Genomic DNA, 24319 nt, shown 5'->3' with positions numbered 1-24319 from the left:
TAACTCCGCCAGTGTCTCTTTTGGGTCCCTTTTGCCGGTCCCAAGCCCGGATAAAGGAGGAGGGTTGGAATTGTGACATAAAAATAAAAAATCGACAGAAGAAAGTTCATTTGTAGTTCTAAACATATTTAGGGTGTTTTTTACTCACTTTTTGTCTCTCCCACGACGTTATTCCTCTCTCCTACAGCGTTATTCCTCTCTCCTACAGCGTTATTCCTCTCTCCTACAGGGTCCATCACAGTTACATGCTCATGGCCAATTATGCAAATTTAGCGCCTTCTAGCGACTTTTAGGACAGCCAATAGCTACTTTCCTTACTGAGGAGGTGGCAACACTGCGGGGCATACCTCTATATAATATCTGTAGGTTGACCTAGGGACATCATACCTGAAAGCGTTCACATATTTGACTTTTACATTTTAGTCATTTTAGCAGACGCTCTTATCCAGAGCGACTTACAGACTTCTATTTCATCATAAAATTAGCACTTTGGAGAAAGTCACCCAATGACTGTCGTCGGCCAAATGGGAACCTGTCCCCTGCTCCCGACACGTCTGGTTTTCTCCTCCCCTGGCTTTACCTGTGGGACGCTCTAACCACCTCAACTCAAGTGCCACATCAACTGCTCTCGTCATCGCTCATCGCCATATTGGATAAACTACCAGTGGACGGGGAGAGTGGAGGCTGAGGGAAATACTGAAATACTGCTTATATGTCGCTACATTGGTTGGGGTCTAGTTGTCATTACCAGGGCTAAAACAATCATTGGAGTCGGGTAGCTGTATGTGTCCGGCAAATTAAAGTGGTTTAAATCACGGCCGGGGCAGTGAGAGGCCCGAGGTGAGCTGGGTTGGTTTCGCCGTTATCGTTAGAAACTTGTAGACATGACTTCCCTGACACAGCGGAGCTCGGGCCTAGTGCAGAGGCGGACCGGGGCCTCTCGTACCGCCGCCGCCGACAAGGACGGAGGGTCCGGGGATGAGGACTTCGAGCCCCGCCGCGGGGAAGAGCAGCAGGAGGAGCAAGACAAGGGAGACTCCAAAGAAACTCGACTCACTTTGATGGAAGAAGTGCTACTCTTGGGATTGAAGGACCGCGAGGTATAATTACATTTTTGTATTTATTTTATAACTAAAACCATATTTAGCTGGTTGGGTAACGTTAGCTAACGTTATTCAAATACGTCAAATAAAATGGACTAACATGCGATAGCTAGTTACATTTAGTCAACATCAAATTATTACTAGCTAATGCTAGCTAGTTAACTGCACAGCTAACTAGCGTTACCTACCTATTTAGTTATCTAGTTACGTTTACATTGACTTGCTGGCTACATTGACAAGGTTTTAGCTAGGTAGTTAATTTTTAGTGCCAAAAAGAGACTAACGTTAGCCCTTGATCATGCCATTGGACCAAGGCGTCTTCTGTAAGGGGGAAGTTTTGTTAAGAGCCCCGACGCTTGGTCTGAACAACGCTAGCGATACGGTTTTGGTAAGCATAAGGAACCTCTTTTATAATATCAGCATAAATCAATTTTCAAAAAACTAGCTAGATACACACGGCGAGGCGTGGTTTAACTTGACCAGTAGGGTACAGCAATAGGCTACTCCCATGTAATTAGCCTAACTTGGGCGGCAAACTACTAAGACTTTTTTGTTGTTGTTTTAAATAAACGTTTTCAGCAGCCTCGGGTGTCGTTATAAACACACTTGGCTGTCACAACAACAAATGATTTGCATGATACTTATTCTGCCACTCTTAACTTGTCACTCGACTTGCTGACGGTAAAGCTGTCGCACCATACTTACGTCACTGTTTGTTTACCCCCTAGTCCTTTTGCCAGTTAACAACATGTGTCAGCTGGCTGGCTAGCGAGAGAAGTTCATCTCGATCTAATTAGCTAGTTAGATATGTTGCGTTACTACTGCGTCTTTACCTGCCCTTGAAAGGGATTTAGAAAAGTTGATTCTTGTTGCCTTGCCTATATGTTCTTTCAACTTCCTGGAGAAAAGCTGGGCAGACAACCCTACCAAATGGCCCAAAGTAGCCTATGGCGATATCTACACCTACTTGGTGGAATCTCCAGGTTTGCATAAATATCCAAATGCAGAATAATATTATAGCTGTTATTTAGACGATACATCTCACTAGGCCTTTACTACACGCTAACTAGCAAGCTTGATGCAATACACATCGCTAGTTAGCTGCATACACGTGTTATCGACTTACCGGTGATGAATTGCCTCGAACACACCGATCTATGGAGTAACCAGAGCCCAAAGCTTTCCATCATCATCGTGGCGTAATAGCCTGAAATCATGAGCTTCATCTAACCTGGTCCTTGGGCAGTTTGATTAAACTTAGTGGGTGGTCTTTTTTCTCCTTTTGTTCAAACAAAGCTCCGCAAACAGCTTTTCACTCGCTCTGAGACCATGAAGTAGATGTTTCCCTTTGCTCTGCAAGGACCGCAGCTTTTGTGGAGCGACGGGTAACGATGCTTCGAGGGTGACTGTTGTCGATGTGTGCAGAGGGTCCCTGGTTCAAGCCCAGGTTGGGGTGAGGAGAGGGACGGAAGCAACACTGTTACATCGTTTTGATGTGATATGAAAGTAAAGGGCTTTATGTTTCTAGAACCGTATTGTAATTGAGAATCAATTCACTTTTAGATGGAGTATTTGGCTGTTTTGGCTGGCAGAGCCAGTCTACCTCAGAATATAACATAAGGAGAAAGGGTAGGCTCTAGACCAGTGGTCACCAACCGATCGGTCTCCATTCTTTGTCGATCACCAAACACTTCTGTAAAAAAAAACAACAACGATAAAGCCTTTGCGTTCATATTTGTTTTTATTCGTTTCGCACTGTTGACGGTAGGTGCACTTGATTCAGCAGCCCTAGTGCCCGGAAGGTAGTGTTCATTTCATGTGTCTGAAGGTAGAACTCTGCCTACCCAGCAGGCCCAGAGAGCAAATCAAGTGCACCTATAGGCCTACTGCTAGCAAAATCAGATAATACAGATCACCGTGTCTGCACAGTTTCCTCGAGCTATAGACTGTAAAAAAAGAAGCCTCGAACACGCAGCAAAGTTCATACTGTGAGATTTTAAAACTTTTAAAACCATGACCAGACGGACTCAACGAATACAGCGAAGAGCTGCTGTTTTTATAAGTTCACGTTTAAGTTGATATTCAGCACATTCTCCCTACTTCCAGCACTGCAGCTGTAATGAACGAGTACAGCAAAGCGTTCCGATAAGCTTCTGTTGTTATTAGCGGCTTGTTTTTTTTTATATATCGAGGAATATTTCACTTTCTCTGGTCATAGGAGTAACACCATGAATTGGTGCACGAGGCAGAAATAATGCAGTGCGACTTGAGTTTGGCCATCAGCTGGAAGACTGTGTCCCCTTTTCTCAGCGGAGGGAGGGAGAGAGGAGGGACGGTGAGTCGGGTGAGAGGCAGCCTCACCGCTGCTCCCTCCCTCCCCCTCAGACTGACCACCACTGGGCTAGGTTAATGTTAACTGTTGAGCAGCACCATCTGATGAGTAAAGTATTTTGCAAGACTATTTTGAAGTGGAATAAATTGTGCACTTATTAACAATGACAACACAATTCCAATCAAAATAGAAGATTGTAAGAAATACTATAGCCTACCATTACTATATCCAACCCAACTCCATTTGTTGCCACTATCATATATTCATTTTACATTTTAGTTATTTAGCACACGCTCTTATCCAGAGCGACTTACAGTTAGTGAGTGCATTCATTTTCAAATTCCAGTGGTTTTCAAACGTTTTGACGAGTGACCCCCTAAAAAAGGAGTGGTACAAAACCTTGATTCAATCAGCTACAGTCTTATGTATGGAGATGAGCAGTGTCCGGAAATCTGGAGTCTGGGTCCCGTGGCCCCCCCCCCCCCTTTTGTAGGCCTGTGAATCATAAATAAATAACGTAAAGTCAAAAGTTTTAGAACACCTACTCATTCCAGGGTTTTTCTTTATTTTGACTATTTTCTACATTAGAAAAAAGTAAAAAAAATAAAGAAAAACCCTGGAATGAGTAGGTGTTCTAAAACTTTTGACTGGTAGTGTACATATCGTTCTATTTATCGTTATCATGATAATTCAGTCAATTTATCGTGATATGGATTTTTGTCCATATCGCCCAGTTCTACAGTGTAGTGACTGTTCTGTTCAACACATCGTTCATCAGGGCTCTGTGGTTGTATGCTCTCATACATGCCCCCCCCCCCCCCCCCACACACACACACGCGCGCTCACCCCCCTGTTCTTCTCTTCTTCTTCTCTAAGGGCTACACGTCGTTCTGGAACGACTGCATCTCGTCAGGGCTGCGCGGCTGCATGCTGATAGAGCTGGCCATCAGAGGACGCCTACACCTGGAGGCCTGTGGCATGAGGAGGAAAAGCCTGCTCGCCAGGAAGGTAGGGAATCCTGACCAACCGGCTGCTCTGTGTGTATGTTCACTAACCAATGATCATCTCGCGTGTGTGTGGCCAGCGAAGGTGTTGCACTTCCTTGCCAATAGTCGGTTTACATTTACATTTTAGTCATTTAGCAGATGCTCTTATCCAGAGCGACTTACAGTTAGTGAGTGCATGCATTTTATTATTATTTTTATTTATTTTTCATACTGGCCCCCCGCGGGAATCGAACCCACAACCCTGGCGACATGACATTACAACACTTCTGTCCTGTGTTGCGCAAATAAAATAAAGCCACGTTACGCTGGATTAGTTAACAAAATAAAGCCACGTTACGCTGGATTAGTTAACAAAATAAAGCCACGTTATGCTGGATTAGTTAACAAAATAAAGCCACGTTATGCTGGATTAGTTAACAAAATAAAGCCACGTTATGCTGGATTAGTTAACAAAATAAAGCCACCTTATGCTGGATTAGTTAACAAAATAAAGCCACGTTATGCTGGATGAGTTAACAAAATAAAGCCACGTTATGCTGGATGAGTTAACAAAATAAAGCCACGTTATGCTGGATTAGTTAACAAAATAAAGCCACGTTATGCTGGATTAGTTAACAAAATAAAGCCACGTTATGCTGGATTAGTTAACAAAATAAAGCCACGTTATGCTTGATTAGTTAACAAAATAAAGCCACGTTATGCTGGATGAGTTAACAAAATAAAGCCACGTTATGCTGGATGAGTTAACAAAATAAAGCCACGTTATGCTGGATGAGTTAACAAAATAAAGCCACGTTATGCTGGATTAGTTAACAAAATAAAGCCACGTTATGCTGGATTAGTTAACAAAATAAAGCCACGTTATGCTGGATTAGTTAACAAAATAAAGCCACGTTATGCTGGATTAGTTAACAAAATAAAGCCACCTTATGCTGGATTAGTTAACAAAATAAAGCCACGTTATGCTGGATTAGTTAACAAAATAAAGCCACGTTACGCTGGATTAGTTAACAAAATAAAGCCACGTTACGCTGGATTAGTTAACAAAATAAAGCCACGTTACGCTGGATTAGTTAACAAAATAAAGCCACGTTATGCTGGATTAGTTAACAAAATAAAGCCACGTTATGCTGGATGAGTTAACAAAATAAAGCCACGTTATGCTGGATGAGTTAACAAAATAAAGCCACGTTACGCTGGATTAGTTAACAAAATAAAGCCACGTTACGCTGGATTAGTTAACAAAATAAAGCCACGTTATGCTGGATTAGTTAACAAAATAAAGCCACGTTATGCTGGATTAGTTAACAAAATAAAGCCACGTTATGCTGGATTAGTTAACAAAATAAAGCCACGTTATGCTGGATTAGTTAACAAAATAAAGCCACGTTATCCTGGATTAGTTAACAAAATAAAGCCACGTTATGCTGGATTAGTTAACAAAATAAAGCCACGTTATGCTGGATTAGTTAACAAAATAAAGCCACGTTATGCTGGATGAGTTAACAAAATAAAGCCACGTTATGCTGGATGAGTTAACAAAATAAAGCCACGTTATGCTGGATTAGTTAACAAAATAAAGCCACGTTATGCTGGATTAGTTAACAAAATAAAGCCATGTTATGCTGGATTAGTTAACAAAATAAAGCCACGTTATGCTGGATGAGTTAACAAAATAAATAGCCTACATAGAAATGTAAACGTCTCTGGTTCTGGTGTATGGGCTCAGGTGTTGTTATCATACCAGAATTTTGACTTCAATACCAGGTTTAGTATCACGATACTCGATACCAAAACGAAAACAGAATGCATATTAGCCAAAGTCCCAGAATGGCACTAGATCCAGACAGATAAACTCAGCTACTGCTCTGTTCAATCGTCGGGCATCTTTTAGTTCAGTATCATTACATTTGAAAAAATTTTATGTCCATTTTTGCTATGCTATGAATTTGACTTTGTTTTTACCAATCTAACTACAAAACAACATAATGGTAATAATTAATTTGAATGGTAAATCTCTATTGATAAACTGGGTAAATCAAGATTTAGCCTTGGTCTATTCCCAATACAGGTGAATGCATATTATTCAATAGGAGTGTGTGAATGTGTGCATTTATTTTAAACAATGTGGAATAGAGTTCCATGTAGTCATGGCTCTATGTAGTACTGTGAAGAGACCATCCTGACTGGTTGCATCACCGCCTGGTATGGCAACTGCTTGGCCTCTGACCGCAAGGCACTACAGAGGGTAGTGCGTACGGCCCAGTACATCACTGGGGCAAAGCTCCCTGCCATCCAGGACCTCTATACCAGGCGGTGTCAGAGGAAGGCCCTCAAAATTGTCAAAGACTCCAGCCACCCTAGTCATAGACTGTTCTCTCTGCTACCGCACGGCAAGCGGTACCGGAGTGCCAAGTCTAGGTCCAAAAGACTTCTCAACAGCTTCTACCCCCAAGCCATAAGACTCCTGAACAGCTAATCATGGCTACCCGGAATATTTGCACTGCCCCCCCACCCCATCCTTTTTACGCTGCTGCTACTCTGTTAAGTATTTATGCATAGTCACTTTAACTCTACCCACATGTACATATTACCTCAACTAGCCGGTGCCCCCGCACATTGACTATGCAACGGTACCCCCCTGTATATATAGCCTCCCTACTGTCACTTTTATTTACTGTATATATAGCCTCCCTACTGTCACTTTATTTTACTTCTGCTCTTTTTTTCTCAACACTTTTTTTTGTTGTCGTTTTATTCTTACTTTTTTTGTTTAAAATAAATGCACTGTTGGTTAAGGGCTGTAAGTAAGCATTTCACTGTAATGTCTGCACCTGTTGTATTCGGCGCATGTGACCAATACGATTTGATTTGATTTGATTTGGTGGCATGCCTTGTGCGGTATGCATGGGTGTCCGAGCTGTGTGCCAGTAGTTCAAACAGACAGCTCGGTGCATTCAACATGTCAATACCTCTCACAAATACAAGTAGTGATGAAGTCAATCTCTCCTCCACTTTGAGCCAAGAGAGATTGACATGCATATTATTAATGTTAGATCTCTGTGTACATCCAAGGGCCAGCCATGCTGCCCTGTTCTGAGCCAATTGCAATTTTCTTAAGTCCCTCTTTGTGGCACCTGACCACACGACTGAACAGTAGTCTAGGTGTGACAAAACTAGAGCCTGTAGGACCTGCATTGTTGATAGCGTTGTTAAAAATGCAGAGCAGCGCTTACACCGACTTCTTCCAGTTGAAAGTTCTGAAAAGTGAGCCCAATGGTATTGCGCTATACAGGGAATAGGATGCCATTTCAGATGTACTCTCCTTCCCTTCTATCCTTATCCAAGTTCGTTCTCTCTCTCTCTCTCTCTCTCTCTCTCTCTCTCTCTCTCTCTCTCTCTCTCTCTGTCTCTCTGTCTCTCTGTCTCTCTGTCTCTCTCTCTCTGTCTCTCTCCCCCCCTCTCTCTCTCTCTCTCTCTCTCTCTCTCTCTCCTTACCTCTCTCTCTCCCCCTCTCTCTCTCTCTCTCTCCTCTCTCTCTCTCTCTCTCTCTCTCTCTCTCTCTCTCTCTCTCTCTCTCTCTCTCTCTCTCTCTCTCTCTCTCTCTCTCTCTCTCTCTCTCTCTCTCTCTCTCTCTCTCTCTCTCTCTCTCTGGAATCTTCAGAATGTCTATAACTCTCCTAATTCTTCTTAGAACTCCTCTCAAATGTTATACTGCTACACTCCGATAGTTAGTCTGTCTGTCCACGTTAGTTTAGACATACACCTCTGATACAGTGCCTTCAGAAAGTATTCACACTCATTTTGACTTTTTCCACATTTTGTTGTTACAGCCTGAGTTTTAAATGGATAACGCTTAGATTTTTTTTGTCGCTGGCCTGTTGTTTCAAAGTGGGATTAAAATGGATTGAATTGTCTTTTTTTTGTCAAAATGCGGCAAGGATAATGGAGCGAACGGATTTAATTGTCAATTATTTTCGACGAGCTTCACCAAATACTGTAATGTGGAAGCAAAAATCGAAAGTTTATTTTAAAAAGATTATGGAATATATTTTGATTCGATAAGTATTCAACCCCCTGAGTCAGTACATGTTAGAATATCCGTTGGCAGCGATTACAGCTGTGAGTCTTTCTGGGTAAGTCTCTAAGAGCTTTGCACACCTGGATTGTACAATATTTTCACATTTATTCTTTAAAAAAAATGTCTTCAAATGCTGTCAAGTTGGTTGTTGATCATTGCTAGACAGCGATTTTCATGTCTTGCCATTAGGGGTGTAACGATCCATCTACTACATCGATGTATCGATTTATATTCCTATGATCCAACTGCATCGATCTGTGCTCGGCGAGTTGGCCTTTTGGACAACATATATCGGTCTAACATGTAAAATGTAATAAATCGATTGTATCGATACTAGGAAATAACCCATTGGATTTAAGCACGTCAGACTTTATATGGATGTTTTTTCTTAGCACTTTTAATGATAAAGGCTTTAAACATTACTCGATTCAGTCTGCCTATCCGTGATGTCATCGCGCCAGCAGCAGCGCAAAGGCGCCAAGACAACAAAACAAAGCATGGCGGACAACAGAGGAGAAGCCGACGAGCGAGAAATTATCAAGCCACCATTGCGGTCCTTACAAGAAACAGGAATCTAGGAAACTTCACCTGCACTGTCCAGTATCCAGGTATTTATTTCAGTCACACTGGTTGAATTTTTGGCTAAAAGGTTACTGAATCGATTTCAAGTCACTGAATCGTTTCGGATCGTATCGTTCTAAATGAACCAATATCGTCCTTGAATCGTATCGACAACCACGAATCGTGATACAAATCGAATCGTTGTTAAAACGATTCGTTACACCCCTACTTGCCATAGATTTTCAAGCTTAATTTTAAGTCAAAACTGTAACTAGGCCATTCAGGAACATTCAGTATCGTCTTGGTAAGCAACTCCAGTGTAGATTTGGCCTTGTGTTTTAGGTTATTGTCCTGCTGAAAGGTGAATTAGTCTCCCAGTGTCTGTTGGAAAGCAGACTGAACCAGGTTTACCTCTAGGATTTTGCCTGTGCTTAGCTGTATTCTGTTTCTTTTTATCCCAAAAAACTCCCTAGTCCTTGCCGATGACAAGCATACCCATAACATGATGCAGCTGCCACCATGCTTGAAGTTATTGAGTGGTACTCATTGATGTGTTGTGTTGGATTTGCCCCAAACATAACGCTTTGTATTCAGGACAAAAAGTTAATTTCTTTGCCACATTTTTGGCCAGTATTATTTTTTATTCTGTACAGGCGTCCATATTTTTACTTAGTCATTTATGTAAATTGAGTTAGTATTATGGAGTAACTGCAATGTTGTTGATTCATCCTCAGTTATCTCCTAGCACAGCCATTAAACTCTGTTTTAAAATCATCATTGGCCTCATGGTGAAATCCCTGAGCGGTTTCCTTCCTCTCTGGCAACTGAGTTAGGAAGGACACTGCGTGTATTGGTAGTGACTGCGTGTATTGATACACCACCCAAAGTGTAATTAATAAGTTCACCATGCTCTGTGATATTCAATGTCTGCTTTTTTATTTTTTATTTTTTATCTACCACCATATCTGTGTGCGGTACAGAGATGGGGTAGTCATTCAAAAATCATGTTAAACACTATTATAGCACACAGAGTGAGTCCATGGAACTCCTGAACTTATTTAGCCATAACAAAAGGGTTGAATACTTATAATTAAATTAAAATTTCTAAAAACATAATTCCACTTTGACATTATGGGGTATTGTGTGTAGATCAGTGACACAACATTTCAATTTAATCTATTTTAAATTGAGGCTGTAAATGTACTCATTAAAGCTCACCAGAATCTTAGTTTAGACATTTTTAACATACGTTTTAAAGTGGAGATAAAATTAAATGTGTTGTGAAGTTTTATGACATCACTTGCAACCGTTTTTAATAAGACAGAAACATATTTGATAAAATGTACCCTTTAAACCCATAGGTGTCCCAAATAAGCCCACCTCCTTTTTAAATAATCAATTTTGAATTCATTTTCAAATGTTAACTTACAAACTGACATTTCTTATGCACAATTATATTATATGAATCTCCCCTAAAGATATTAAAATGAACTGATCATTGCTATTCATCATGAAAGTAGCACTCATAACAGGGGGGTGTCCAATCACATCCACAGAGATCAGTGTGGACTTCTGTTCTTGCCAACCAGTACACACCTGATTCAACTAATCATAGACGTCAATCAAGACATGATTAGTTGAATCGTGTGTGTGTTATTGCTTGGTTAGAACATAAACCTGCACCCACACAGGCCCTCCTGTGTATAAGATGTCATGCACAAAGACCATAACAGACACACAACTTTCTGTGAATTATCGGAAAGCTGATTCACATTTACTGTACTGCTGTACTTGTTAATTAGGCTTTAGGAAGACCAGTTCAATTATCTGAAGACTGTTTCAAATCTCCCTCTCTACGGTTGTATTACAAAGGTACAGGTGGGTGGACCAAAACACGGAATAACCTGAATGAATGAAATAATAAAGTCAACAAATGTAATATACACAACAACTGAAATATTTTATTCAAGTAAAGTAATATGAATAACCGATGGTTAATAAGTGATAAGCAGTAATGGACAGTCACTACCATCAAGGGACTTTTTAATAATTTTTGTTCTGTGTTGCAGCATTCAACCCACAGTGCATTTAAATGTAAAAAAAAAAAAAGTATAAATCATGATTATTTTTTAAATAATAGACCCGAAACTGAACCGACCTCAGAAAGCACTAATCGTTCAGCACTATTATCAACAGATAGTTTGTTGATAATATCCGTACTTTTCTGGTCCTAGGGACACAAAGCGGTACACGTTTTTGTTTTTGCCTTAGCACTACACATCTGATTCAAATGATCAAAGCTTGATACGTTGATCATTTCAATCACAGTGTAGCGTTAGGACCCTTTGGGTCCACAGTACCAGGAATCAGAGGTTGAGAGGCAGACTAGCAGCAGGTTTAAGCCCCGGGCCGGTCAGCACAAAAATAGGAATGGAACTGAACTGGCAGCTGGAAGGCTGCTGGTCATTGATCCCATGTACCATCTCCTGTCATTGTGCCCTTGAGCAAGGCACCTAACCCCCCCCCCCCCACAATTGCTCTCCATCCAGGTACTCTGCACTGCTGCTGACCCTGTGTCAACTTCTGTGTATTTGTTGGTGTTGGAAAAGGGAGTAGGATTATAAAGTTGTATTAAATTCCTCTTAGGAGACATCCACGTCTTTTTATCCAGCATATTGTCCATCCAGAGAGGGATAGACAGCCATGACGACACTAGCTGGCTCCCCATGTAGTCCACTCAAGGAAAAATGTCTGCCGTCGAGCATTATTGTCTGGAAAATAGGACAACACATTACTCCCCTGCACAGGCATTTGTTGAAATGTATCAGCACAATGTTGATGGGACACATTTCACTTTGACTATAACCCACAGACCCCAAGATGAATATGAATTGTTAGCCTAGGCAGCAGACGGTGCATGAACGCCCATGGCTAGGCTAATGAATTGTCTAAAGCCAAATCGTCCTCTAAAATACTCGTCCTCATCAATATTATAAAAACGATAATGGACAGATACGCATGCCACTTTCACCTAGTAGTAATAGACATATTAGGTTTTTTTGGATTATGGGCTGGCATTGTTGTGGAAAACAACCACTATACTTCATTACAAATAAGGTCTTACAGAGTTTTTGTTGCATCAAGTAATGACTTTATTAAAGTTTTCAACAAAGCCGATACCAGTCTGCAGAGTGGCACCCCGTTCCCCCTTCCTCACCTCACATTATATACCATCATCCCCAACTCTTCTAGCTCTAAATCCCTCCCTCTTCAGTTTCCCGCTCTTTATCACTCCACGCCCCACTTCCTTTGTCCCTGAGGACGGCTGAACTATTACTTCAACCAATCACTCGCTCCCCTGTCTTGCACACACACTCATGTTTTAGTTTAAACATGACAAGGCCCTAAATTCCTGAATCATACACAAACCTCACCCCCCTCATGCTGTAATCAGTCAAGAAGATACCAAGGAGACAAAGGTCTAGCCCAAACTCCATTCATCCCTGGTGCCGCTCCTTTCACTGTGTTTTGAAGAGAGAGACAATAGGCCACAAGCTAGTTTCAGTGTCTCATCAGATAAGACAACCATGGATCTAAGTAAGAGCAAGCAATCTGACTCTAGGGCAAGTTCCCTCTCTACTCACCCACACAGTGAAATTAAATGACCCAATACAATTCCTGGCCCAGTAACAAAGAATGCTAACTTTATGCTCTTGATTAACCCAGTTCTTCCTCATAGTCCATTAAACTCTACAGTTCATTAATAATAATTCACCACAGCATCTTGATAGATGTCTAGCTAGCTAGCTAGCTTGCCTAATAATAGAACATAATGTAGCCAAGCCCTCTACTTTAGTTAGCTAGCTAGCTAAGTCCATTGCAGGGCTATAAAGCTATAGCTATATAATGGTTGTTGGCACAGAGAGCAGCTTACCAACAATACATGGATGTAGCTATTATTATTATTGTGTCTCACAGAATTAGATATTCAAGTTAGCAAGCTAACGTTAGCGTGTTAGAGTTGAGACTTAGCGTGTTAGAGTTGAGACTTAGCGTGTTAGAGTTGAGACTTAGCTAGTTAGCTACTGGCTAGCTAGCTAGAGATGTTACAGCACTCGCATTGAGTCAGATTTATTTTCCTGTTGCACAAAGTTAGCTTTTTGGGTGGCATAGATAGCTTTTAACAGAATAGACAGCTTTTGTGACACTGGAGTGGAAAACAAATAGCTAGCAGATTAGCTAGACAAATAAGCACATTCATGTTAACTGAAGTGACAAGGCATTTTGAATGAATGGCAGGCAAGTCGTCAGACCTGATGGATGAGGTCAGGAATGGAGATCTGAAACTAACTCGTATAGGCTTAGTTCAGTTGTTTCATATTTCAAATAGCCTACAGTAAGATAGACCACTGCATTGCATCCAGTACTTGAATTATTCCGAATTTTCTCCCCAAACAAAATGAAGCCAGTTCACTCCGTGTAGAGGGCTCGCTCTCTCTCCAGGTAAGGATACAGTTGTGGCCTCGAGCAAGGCACTTAACCCCAAAATTAGCTCCAGGGTTGTTGCACTGGGGCTGACCCTGTGCTCCTCTCCAGCATGTGTGTGTTGTGTTGGGCTGGGAGGTTGAGAGCAGAGCAGAAGACACATTTCCAATGGAACATTTCAGACAAATGAAGGTGATCTTTTAAGCCATTGAATGGCAGTATGGTTGTGTTCTGATTCTGACCGTGTTTGTATGTAGCCTATAGCCTAGTTGGGTTCTGATTCTGACTGTGTGGTTCTGTTGTGTCTCCAGGTGATCTGTAAGTCCGATGCTCCGACAGGGGACGTGCTGTTGGACGAGGCTCTCAAACACGTAAAGGAGACCCAGCCGCCAGAGACGGTGCAGAGCTGGATTGAGCTGCTCAGCGGTGAGTGCGTTAGAGCCACACTTTAACAGACAGAGTGGTCTCAGCCAGGCTAACCACCAAACAGACAGGTTAGCTACTAACAGAGTGGTCTCAGCCAGGCTAACCACCAAACAGACAGGTTAGCTACTAACAGAGTGGTCTCAGCCAGGCTAACCACCGAGCAGACAGGTTAGCTACTAACAGAGTGGTCTCAGCCAGGCTAACCACCAAACAGACAGGTTAGCTACTAACAGAGTGGTCTCAGCCAGGCTAACCACCGAACAGACAGGTTAGCTACTAACAGAGTGGTCTCAGCCAGGCTAACCACCAAACATACAGGTTAGCTACTAACAGAGTGGTCTCAGCCAGGCTAACCACCGAACAGACAGGTTAGCTACTAACAGAGTGGTCTCAGCCAGGCTAACCACCGAACAGACAGGTTAGCTACTAACAGAGTGGTCTCAGCCAGGCTAACCACCGAACAGACAGGTTAGCTACTAACAGAGTGGTCTCTGTAATATATATACATGTTTTTTTCTATTTTTGGTAATAATTAATCATTATTTACATCTTCTCTTATCATGCCACCGATCAAGTACGATCATACTCCCAAGTACGATCATACTCCCAAGTACGCTTACTGTAAAGATGACACAGTATCTTTTTACATTGTGTTGATTTAAGTAATTAACCCAGACGGACAGGCTTTGTTGCGTGAGAGCTCAGGAGGAAGAGGAAGTGGCACTCTATTGGCTGGCATCTCTGAGGTCAAAGGGCATATAAACAGCTTCTGGACAAGGTTGGGGGAGGGGTTAAGGTTCAAGGGTCTGGGGTTGTCGAAAAACACAGGAGAAAATCAGCTCAGCCAACAATGGGTTTTACATCTGAAATGTCATGTTTTTTAAAAATGTTACAGGCAGGTCTACTGCAGTGATGTAGTCACTCAACCTTGTGGTAGAGTCCAGCCCCTGGTGGTCCCAAAGCCCGAGTCCTGGATCGGAGTACTACAACGGCCTAGTTACCATCTGTGATAGGTCCCCTGTAGCTCAGTTGGTAGAGCATGGCGCTTGCAACGCCAGGGTAGTGGGTTCGTTTCCCACGGGGGGGGGGGGCAGTATGAAAAATGTATGCACTCACTAACTGTAAATCGCTCTGGATAAGAGCATCTGCTAAATGACTAAAATGTAAAATGTAAATGTGATAGTAGGCTTTATTCGGTTTTTATAGTCTCTCTGGCAGGTCTGTTTTATGTCTGAAGCTAGATTTAAACTAATGTTTATGGCTACCTTTTTTACATTTACATCATTTAGCAGACGCTCTTATCCAGACGCTCTTATCCATTTTTAGTTGTGTGATTGCACAACTTGCACATCTGATGTTTTGGCTGTGGTTCTGTTGTTTAGAATTCCTCTGAAAACGACCTGACTCGTAGTCATAGCAAACATTCAAAGCCCAGATTGTGTGGCAGTCGGCTGTAGCCGTCGTAACCATAATCTGAGACAAGCTGCCCTAGAACTTCAAGTTCTCCGTTTTGATTGATTAGAAATGTTTTCACTTGTTAGGCACACCTAGCTCTTAGCCTTTCCAAGTGTTTATAATGGCGAGACACTTTACAATAAAAACAAGTCAACAAATGAGTTAAGACAAACAAAAGGCAATACAATGGAATAACTACTTGCTCTCTCTCTCGCTCTCTCTTCCCCCCAGGCCTTTTTTATTTGGCTGTTATTGAGTTATGGACATACAGTTGAAATCGGAAGTTTACATACACTTAGGTTGGAGTCATTAAAACTTGTTTTTCAACCACTCCACAAATGTCTTGTTAACAAACTATCGTTTTGGCAAGTCGGTTAGGACATCTACTTTGTGCATGACACAAGTAATTTTTCCAACAATTGTTTACAGACAGATTATTTCACTTATAATTCACTGTATCACAATTCCAGTGGGTCAGAAGTTTACATCCACTAAGTTGACTGTGCCTTTAAACAGCTTGGAAAATTCCAGAAAATGATGTAATGGCTTTAGAAGCTTCTGATAGGCTAATTGACATCATCAGCCCGTCTGGTGTTCAACCTTCCCAAGTTCTCTCACGTCACCCCCCTCCTCCGCACACTCCACTGGCTTCCAGTTGAAGCTCGCATCCGCTACAAGACCATGGTGCTTGCCTATGGAGCAGTGAGGGGAACGGCACCTCTGTACCTTCAGGCTCTGATCAGTCCCTACACCCAAACGAGGGCATTGCGTTCATCCACCTCTGGCCTGCTGGCTCCCCTTCCTCTGCGGAAGCATAGCTCCCGCTCAGCCCAGTCAAAACTGTTCGCTGCTCTGGCACCCCAATGGTGGAACAAGCTCCCTCACGACGCCAGGACAGCGGAGTCACTCACCACCTTCCGGAGACACTTGAAACCCCACCTCTTTAAGGAATACCTGGGATAGGATAAAGCAATCCTTCTAACCCCCCCCCCCCCCCCCCCCACCAAATTGTAAAGTGGTTATCCCACTGGCTATAGGGTGAACGCACCAATTTGTGAGTCGCTCTGGCTAAGAGCGTCTGCTAAATGACGTTAATGTGCCCTTGAGCAAGGCACTTAACCCTAATTGCTCCTGTAAGTCGCTCTGGATAAGAGCGTCTGCTAAATGACTAAAATGTAAATGTAAATGTAATTGGAGGTGTACATGTTGATGTATTTCAAGGCCTACCTTCAAACTCAGTGCCGCTTTGCTTGACATCATGGGAAAATCAAAATAAATCAGCCAAGACTTCCACAAATTGTAGACCTCCACAAGTCTGGTTCATCCTTGGGAGCAATTTCCAAATGCCTGAAGATACCACGTTCATCTGTACAAACAATAGTACGCAAGTATAAACACCATGGGACCATGCAGCCGTCATACCGCTCAGGAAGGAGACGCGTTCTGTAAAGTGCAAATCAATCCCAGAACAACAGCAAAGGACCTTGTAAAGATGCTGGAGGAAACGGGTACAAAAGTATCTATATCCACAGTAAAACGAGTCCAATAACGACATAACCTGAAAGGTCGCTCAGCAAGGAAGAAGCCACTGCTCCAAAACCGCCATAAAAAAGCCAGACTACGGTTTGCAACTGCACATGGGGACAAAGATTGTACTTTTTGGAGAAATGTCCTCTGGTCTGATGAAACAAAAATAGAACTGTTTGGCCATAATGACCATCGTTATGTTCGGAGGAAAAAGGGGAATGCTTGCAAGCTGAAGAACACCATTCCAACCGTGAAGCACGGGGGTGGCAGCATCATTCTGTGGGGGTGCTTTGCTGCGGGAGGGACTGGTGCACTTCACAAAATAGATTGGCATCATGAGGAAGGAAAATTATGTGGATATATTGAAGCAACATCTCAAGACATCAGTCAGGAAGTTAAAGCTTGGTCGCAAATGGGTCTTCCAAATGGACAATGACCCCAAGCATACTTCCAAAGTTGTGGCAAAATGGCTTAAGGCCAACAAAGTCAAGGTATTGGAGTGGCCATCACAAAGCCCTGACCTCAATCCTATAGAACATTTGTGGGCAGAACTGAAAAGTCATGTGCGAGCAAGGAGGCCTACAAACCTGACTCAGTTACACCAGCTCTGTCAGGAGGAATGGGCCAAAATTCACCCAACTTTATTGTGGGAAGCTTGTGGAAGGCTACCCGAAACGTTTGACCCAAGTTTAACAATTTAAAGGCAATGCTACCAAATACTAATTGAGTGTATGTAAACTTCTGACCCACTGGGAATAAATAAAAGCTGAAATAAATCATTCTCTCTACTATTATTCTGACATTTCACATTCTTAAAATAAAGTGGTGATCCTAACTGACCTAAGACAGGGCATTTTTACTAGGATTAAATGTCAGGAATTGTGAAAAACTGAGTTTAAATGTATTTGGCTAAGGTGTATGTAAACTTCCGACTTCAACTGTACGTCACATCGAACACCTCTCTTCTCTCCCCCCTATAGGTCTTAACACCTCTCTTCTCTCCCCCCTGTAGGTCTTAACACCTCTCTTCTCTCCCCCCTATAGGTCTTAACACCACTCTTCTCCCCCCTATAGGTCTTAACACCACTCTTCTCCCCCTGTAGGTCTTAACACCACTCTTCTCCCCCTATAGGTCTTAACACCACTCTTCTCCCCCATAGGTCTTAACACCACTCTTCTCCCCCCTATAGGTCTTAACACCACTCTTCTCCCCCTATAGGTCTTAACACCACTCTTCTCCCCCTGTAGGTCTTAACACCACTCTTCTCCCCCTATAGGTCTTAACACCACTCTTCTCCCCCTGTAGGTCTTAACACCACTCTTCTCCCCCTATAGGTCTTAACACCACTCTTCTCCCCCTATAGGTCTTAACACCACTCTTCTCCCCCTGTAGGTCTTAACACCACTCTTCTCCCCCTATAGGTCTTAACCCCACTCTTCTCCCCCTGTAGGTCTTAACACCACTCTTCTCCCCCTATAGGTCTTAACACCACTCTTCTCCCCCTGTAGGTCTTAACACCACTCTTCTCTCCCCCCTATAGGTCTTAACACCACTCTTCTCCCCCTATAGGTCTTAACACCACTCTTCTCCCCCTATAGGTCTTAACACCTCTCTTCTCTCCCCTATAGGTCTTAACCCCACTCTTCTCCCCCTATAGGTCTTAACACCTCTCTTCTCTCCCCTATAGGTCTTAACCCCACTCTTCTCCCCCTATAGGTCTTAACACCACTCTTCTCCCCCTATAGGTCTTAACCCCACTCTTCTCCCCCCTATAGGTCTTAACACCTCTCTTCTCTCCCTATAGGTCTTAACACCACTCTTCTCCCCCTGTAGGTCTTAACACCACTCTTCTCTCCCCCCTATAGGTCTTAACACCTCTCTTCTCCCCCTATAGGTCTTAACCCCACTCTTCTCCCCCTATAGGTCTTAACACCTCTCTTCTCTCCCCTATAGGTCTTAACCCCACTCTTCTCCCCCTATAGGTCTTAACACCTCTCTTCTCTCCCCTATAGGTCTTAACCCCACTCTTCTCCCCCTATAGGTCTTAACACCACTCTTCTCCCCCTATAGGTCTTAACCCCACTCTTCTCCCCCTATAGGTCTTAACACCTCTCTTCTCTCCCCTATAGGTCTTAACCCCACTCTTCTCCCCCTGTAGGTCTTAACACCACTCTTCTCCCCCTGTAGGTCTTAACCCCACTCTTCTCACACCTATAGGTCTTAACACCTCTCTTCTCTCCCCTATAGGTCTTAACCCCACTCTTCTCCCCCCTGTAGGTCTTAACACCACTCTTCTCTCTCCCTGTAGGTCTTAACACCTCTCTTCTCTCCCCCCTATAGGTCTTAACACCACTCTTCTCTCTCCCTATAGGTCTTAACACCACTCTTCTCCCCCTATAGGTCTTAACACCACTCTTCTCCCCCTATAGGTCTTAACACCACTCTTCTCCCCCTGTAGGTTTACAAAATAATCCATACGGGGATGATTTCTGTGTTTTGAAAGTTACATATCTTGAAAACTTGAGTGCTGACAAGCAAAACATTTTGGGACTGAATGACTGAAATGTAAATGTAGACAATGGACTAATGAAACAAATACCAAATATCACCCCTCCCTCCCTCCCCCCTCTCCCCCTCTCCCTCCCTCCCTCCCTCCCTCCCCCCTCTCTCTCTCTCCCTCCTCCCTCCCTCCCCTCCCCAATAGGTCTTAACACCACTCTTCTCTCCCCCCCCTGCAGGCGAGACGTGGAACCCTCTGAAGCTGCACTATCAGCTGAGGAACGTGAGGGAGCGCCTGGCCAAGAACCTGGTGGAAAAGGGCGTGCTGACCACGGAGAAACAGAACTTCCTCCTCTTCGACATGACCACGCACCCTCTCACCAACAACAACATCAAACAGCGCCTCATCAAGAGGATTCAGGAGGCCGTGTTGGAGAAATGGGTCAACGACCCGCACCGCATGGACAAACGGCTGCTCGCCCTCATCTTCCTGGCCCACTCGTCTGATGTCCTGGAGAATGCCTTCGCCCCCCTGCTGGACGACCAGTATGACCTGGCCATGAAGAGAGTACGGCAGCTCCTGGACCTGGAGCCAGAGGGGGAGAGCATGAAGACCAACGCCAATGAGTTGTTGTGGGCGGTGGTGGCTGCCTTCACCAAGTGACCTGACCTACCACCTTCAGACACCAGAGGGTTGGGTGGGTAATGACGATGGTGGTGGTTATGGTGTGAAGGGAGAGGGAGACGACAAGACAGTTTGGGGTGGGACAGAGAGGAGAGGGCTGGTCCTCAGTCTGGTAGTGACTTGACTGACTTGAGTTCACCTCCGCCTTTCTGAACAGAAAGGACTGCTCCAGACCTGTCCCAGAATTTCTGAACAGAAAGGACTGCTCCAGACCTGTCCCAGAATTTCTGAACAGAATGGACTGCTCCAGACCTGTCCCATACTTTCTGAACAGAATGGACCGCTCCAGACCTGTCCCAGACTTTCTGAACAGAATGGACCGCTCCAGACTTTCTGAACAGAATGGACTGCTCCAGACCTGTCCCACAGCTTTCTGAACAGAATGGACCGCTCCAGACCTGTCCCAGACTTTCTGAACAGAATGGTCCGGTCCAGACCTGTCCCACGACGTTCTGAACAGAATGGACTGGTCCAGACCTGTCCCACAGCTTTCTGAACAGAATGGTCTGGTCCAGACCTGTCCCAGACTTTCTGAACAGAATGGACTGGTCCAGACCTGTCCCACAGCTTTCTGAACAGAATGGACTGGTCCAGACCCGTCCCAAAGCTTTCTGAACAGAATGGACTGGTCCAGACCTGTCCCACAGCTTTCTGAACAGAATGGACTGGTCCAGACCTGTCCCACAGCTTTCTGAACAGAATGGACCGGTCCAGACCTGTCCCACAGCTTTCTGAACAGAATGGACCGGTCCAGACCTGTCCCAGACTTTCTGAACAGAATGGACCGGTCCAGACCTGTCCCACAGCTTTCTGAACAGAATGGACCGCTCCAGACCTGTCCCAGACTTTCTGAACAGAATGGACCGGTCCAGACCTGTCCCACAGCTTTCTGAACCGAATGGACCGGTCCAGACCTGTCCCACAGCTTTCTGAACAGAATGGACCGGTCCAGACCTGTCCCAGACTTTCTGAACCGAATGGACCGGTCCAGACCTGTCCCACAGCTTTCTGAACCGAATGGACCGGTCCAGACCTGTCCCACAGCTTTCTGAACAGAATGGACCGGTCCAGACTATCTGAACAGAATGGACCGGTCCAGACATGCCATTTAATCCCTCACTTTTACAAAAAACTAAAAACTCCCCTCTGATCAAGCGACGTACGTTTTTGAAAACTGGACTGACTGAAATATAAAGATTCAATCATCCTCCTTCTCTCTTCCTCCCTGGACAAACGTTTTCCTTTCAAAGTATGTTATGTATTCTCTCCAGGTATCTAGCTCTAACTCACTTTGACGTATATTAATCCACTGTTCTTCAGTGATGTACATGCTGATTCCATGTACGTGAAACATAGTAACAGTATATGAATACTAGATAATTATTCTCCAGACAAGTCTTGAATTTGATTTCCTCTCCCAACACGATGACATCATGACGACATGGTCTAAAGTTTCCTGTTTCTGATTTACTCGTATGATTTATGAATGAAAGCTTCTCTCATGTAGGTGTTTGGGTTCCCGGGCATATGTGTGAGACCAGGGCTGCGTCTGAATTCTACCTTACTAAGTAACAAAGAAACAGCTCCAATGACCCAGTACGGATGTCCCTCTGTGCGAATGAAAAGGACCATCTTCTAAAACGTTCACCTGACTCATGTTTCTTGAAGTCAATCAGTTTATTTTTGTAACTTTCTCATAATCAATTTGTCGTCAGTTGTGTCTGTGCACACCAAGGTCTGAAATGAATAAAACAATCAAAAGGATGGATGGACCACATTCCACTTTATTGGTTTTTGTGTATAGTTATAGAGATACTGTATGTATGTATTCAACCCCTGTCTGAGTAGCTTGGTTAGCTAAGTTTGAACTGGGAATGCAGCTTGCCTCCATTACAATGTGCTTCTTTTAGAGGGCAGGGATTTTAGCCTGCTTCCTGTTCTAAACTCATATGGTCACTGTCAGGCCACAGGACTTGGTAAGACAGCACAAACATCCTGCTTCCTGTTCTGAACTCGTATGGTCACTAAGACAGTACAAACATCCTGCTTCCTGTTCTGAATTCGTATGGTCACTAAGACAGCACAAACATCCTGCTTCCTGTTCTGAACTCGTATGGGTCACTAAGACAGTACAACATCCTGCTTCCTATTCTGAACTCATATGGTCACTAAGACAGCACAAACATCCTGCTTCCTGTTCTGAACTCATATGGTCACTAAGACAGTACAAACATCCTGCTTCCTGTTCCTCAGGATGTTGTGTGATGTCTTGTTCAAACGGCCATCATTAAGAAAGCCTTTGCCCAATCACCATATCCTGCTCTTGATTTCATGTTATTTGATCGGAACGCTCATGATTTGTTCTGGAATAACTTTTTGTCACTATATAGTTTTATTTTATTTCTTGGGCTCGTTCTGTTTTGTTTCCAATACATGTTATATTGATATTGGCATTGCTTTACAGTAGCTCGCTACCTTCACATGGTAATTATTGTATGTAGCAGACACGTGGGGTTAATCAATCAATCAATCAATCAATCAATCAATGTATGGTGATTCGGGGACGTGTCATAATGATATTGAGGTTTACAGGTGTCAGAAGTTAGTCTTTACAACATTCTGAGGGTTTGTCCCAAGTGGCACCATATAAATTCCCTATATAGTGCACTACTTTTGAGCAGGGCCCTAACCTGGACCCTAACCATATGGGCTGTGGTCAAAAGTAGTGCACTATATAGGGAATAGGGTGTCATTAGGGACACACCCTGTGTAGTCTGACTACTGAGTAGTTCTGAGTCGCTAGGAGATGCTAGCTAGGGGATGCTAGCTAGGAGATGCTAGCTAGGGGATGCTAGCTAGGAGATGCTAGCTAGGGGATGCTAGCTAGGAGATGCTAGCTAGGGGATGCTAGCTAGGGGATGCTAGCTAGGAGATGTCTGTTGTGAGTATAGGAGGAGATGCTAGCTAGGAGATGCTAGCTAGGGGATGCTAGCTAGGGGATACTAGCTAGGGGATGTCTGTTGTGAGTATAGGAGGATATGCTAGCTAGGGGATGTCTGTTGTGAGTATAGGAGGATATGCTAGCTAGGGGATGTCTGTTGTGAGTATAGGAGGAGATACTAGCTAGGGGATGTCTGTTGTGAGTATAGGAGGGGATGCTAGCTAGGGGATGTCTGTTGTGAGTATAGGAGGGGATGCTAGCTAGGGGATGCTAGCTAGGGGATGCTAGCTAGGGGATGCTAGCTAGGGGATGTCTGTTGTGAGTATAGGAGGAGATGCTAGCTAGGGGATGCTAGCTAGGGGGTGTCTGTTGTGAGTATAGGAGGGGATACTAGCTAGGGGATGTCTGTTGTGAGTATAGGAGGGGATACTAGCTAGGGGATGTCTGTTGTGAGTATAGGAGGGGATGCTAGCTAGGGGATGTCTGTTGTGAGTATAGGAGGGGATGCTAGCTAGGGGATGCTAGCTAGGGGATGCTAGCTAGGGGATGCTAGCTAGGGGATGTCGTCTGTGAGTATAGGAGGAGATGCTAGCTAGGGGATGTCTGTTGTGAGTATAGGAGGGGATGCTAGCTAGGGGATGTCTCTAGCTGTGGTCTTTATAATAAAGGGACCTATAATATGTATTCTTTACTTTGACCATAAAATAAACTAAGATCTGGGAAGTGCCTAAATACATTTCATCTCATTCTTTGTCATTCTTTTGATGTCATTTTTTTGTTATTGTATTCAACACTTGATTCTAAGTAAGTATGCCTGAGCCTAAACAGCCCTGTTGGTTGGGACAGTCTGTTGGTTACACTGTTCATTCAAAGACGCAGTCTGGTCCATTTCTGTCTGGGCGTATTGAACCACCTAGCAGGACTTAGAGGTCGTGTCATTTGAGAGTGTACTGCACACTGATCCAAAACAACAGGGTTGTATTCACTAGGAAGCAACCGGGCCTAAATGGGGAGGGACAACCTGAAATAAGAAACGCTTGTTTTAGTTTTCCGTTGCAAAACACTTTGCTACGATGTGCGCTAATGAATACGACCCAGGTAAACCATGGGTCTGTTTCTCTCTCTCTCTGCAGAAAGATAGGACTGTCTCTGGACCAGGTAAACCATGGGATTCAAACTCACCAAAGTTACTCTGTGCTTTGACAGGTTCCCCTCC

At 43.7% G+C, this 24319-nt stretch overlaps 1 protein-coding gene across 1 annotated transcript; it reads left to right on the top strand.

Annotated features, from left to right (window-relative positions):
• The first annotated feature begins 316 nt into the window (after positions 1 to 316).
• Positions 317 to 21939, top strand: LOC311144308 (Golgi phosphoprotein 3-like). Its single transcript, XM_084180341.1, has 4 exons — positions 317 to 1100; positions 4312 to 4443; positions 13881 to 13995; positions 19717 to 21939. Exons 1-4 carry the CDS (start codon positions 885 to 887, stop codon positions 20139 to 20141), a joined length of 888 nt encoding a protein of 295 aa, XP_084036467.1. The 5' UTR covers positions 317 to 884; the 3' UTR covers positions 20142 to 21939.
• The last annotated feature ends 2380 nt before the right edge of the window (positions 21940 to 24319 follow it).

The sequence above is a fragment of the Coregonus lavaretus genome (assembly GCF_964263955.1).
Source record: "Coregonus lavaretus genome assembly, chromosome: 17".
Taxonomy (NCBI): Eukaryota; Metazoa; Chordata; class Actinopteri; order Salmoniformes; family Salmonidae; genus Coregonus; species Coregonus lavaretus.
The sequence above is the reverse complement of the archived record's forward strand: the minus strand, read 5'-3'. Positions and strand labels throughout refer to the sequence as shown.

Coding starts and splice junctions, on each gene's coding strand:
- LOC311144308 (XM_084180341.1), top strand. CDS start 885: ATGACTTCCCTGACACAGCGGAGCTCGGGCCTAGTGCAGAGGCGGACC. Junction 1,101..4,311: donor TGGGATTGAAGGACCGCGAG/GTATAATTACAT, acceptor TTCTTCTCTAAG/GGCTACACGTCGTTCTGGAA. Junction 13,996..19,716: donor CTGGATTGAGCTGCTCAGCG/GTGAGTGCGTTA, acceptor CCCCCCCTGCAG/GCGAGACGTGGAACCCTCTG.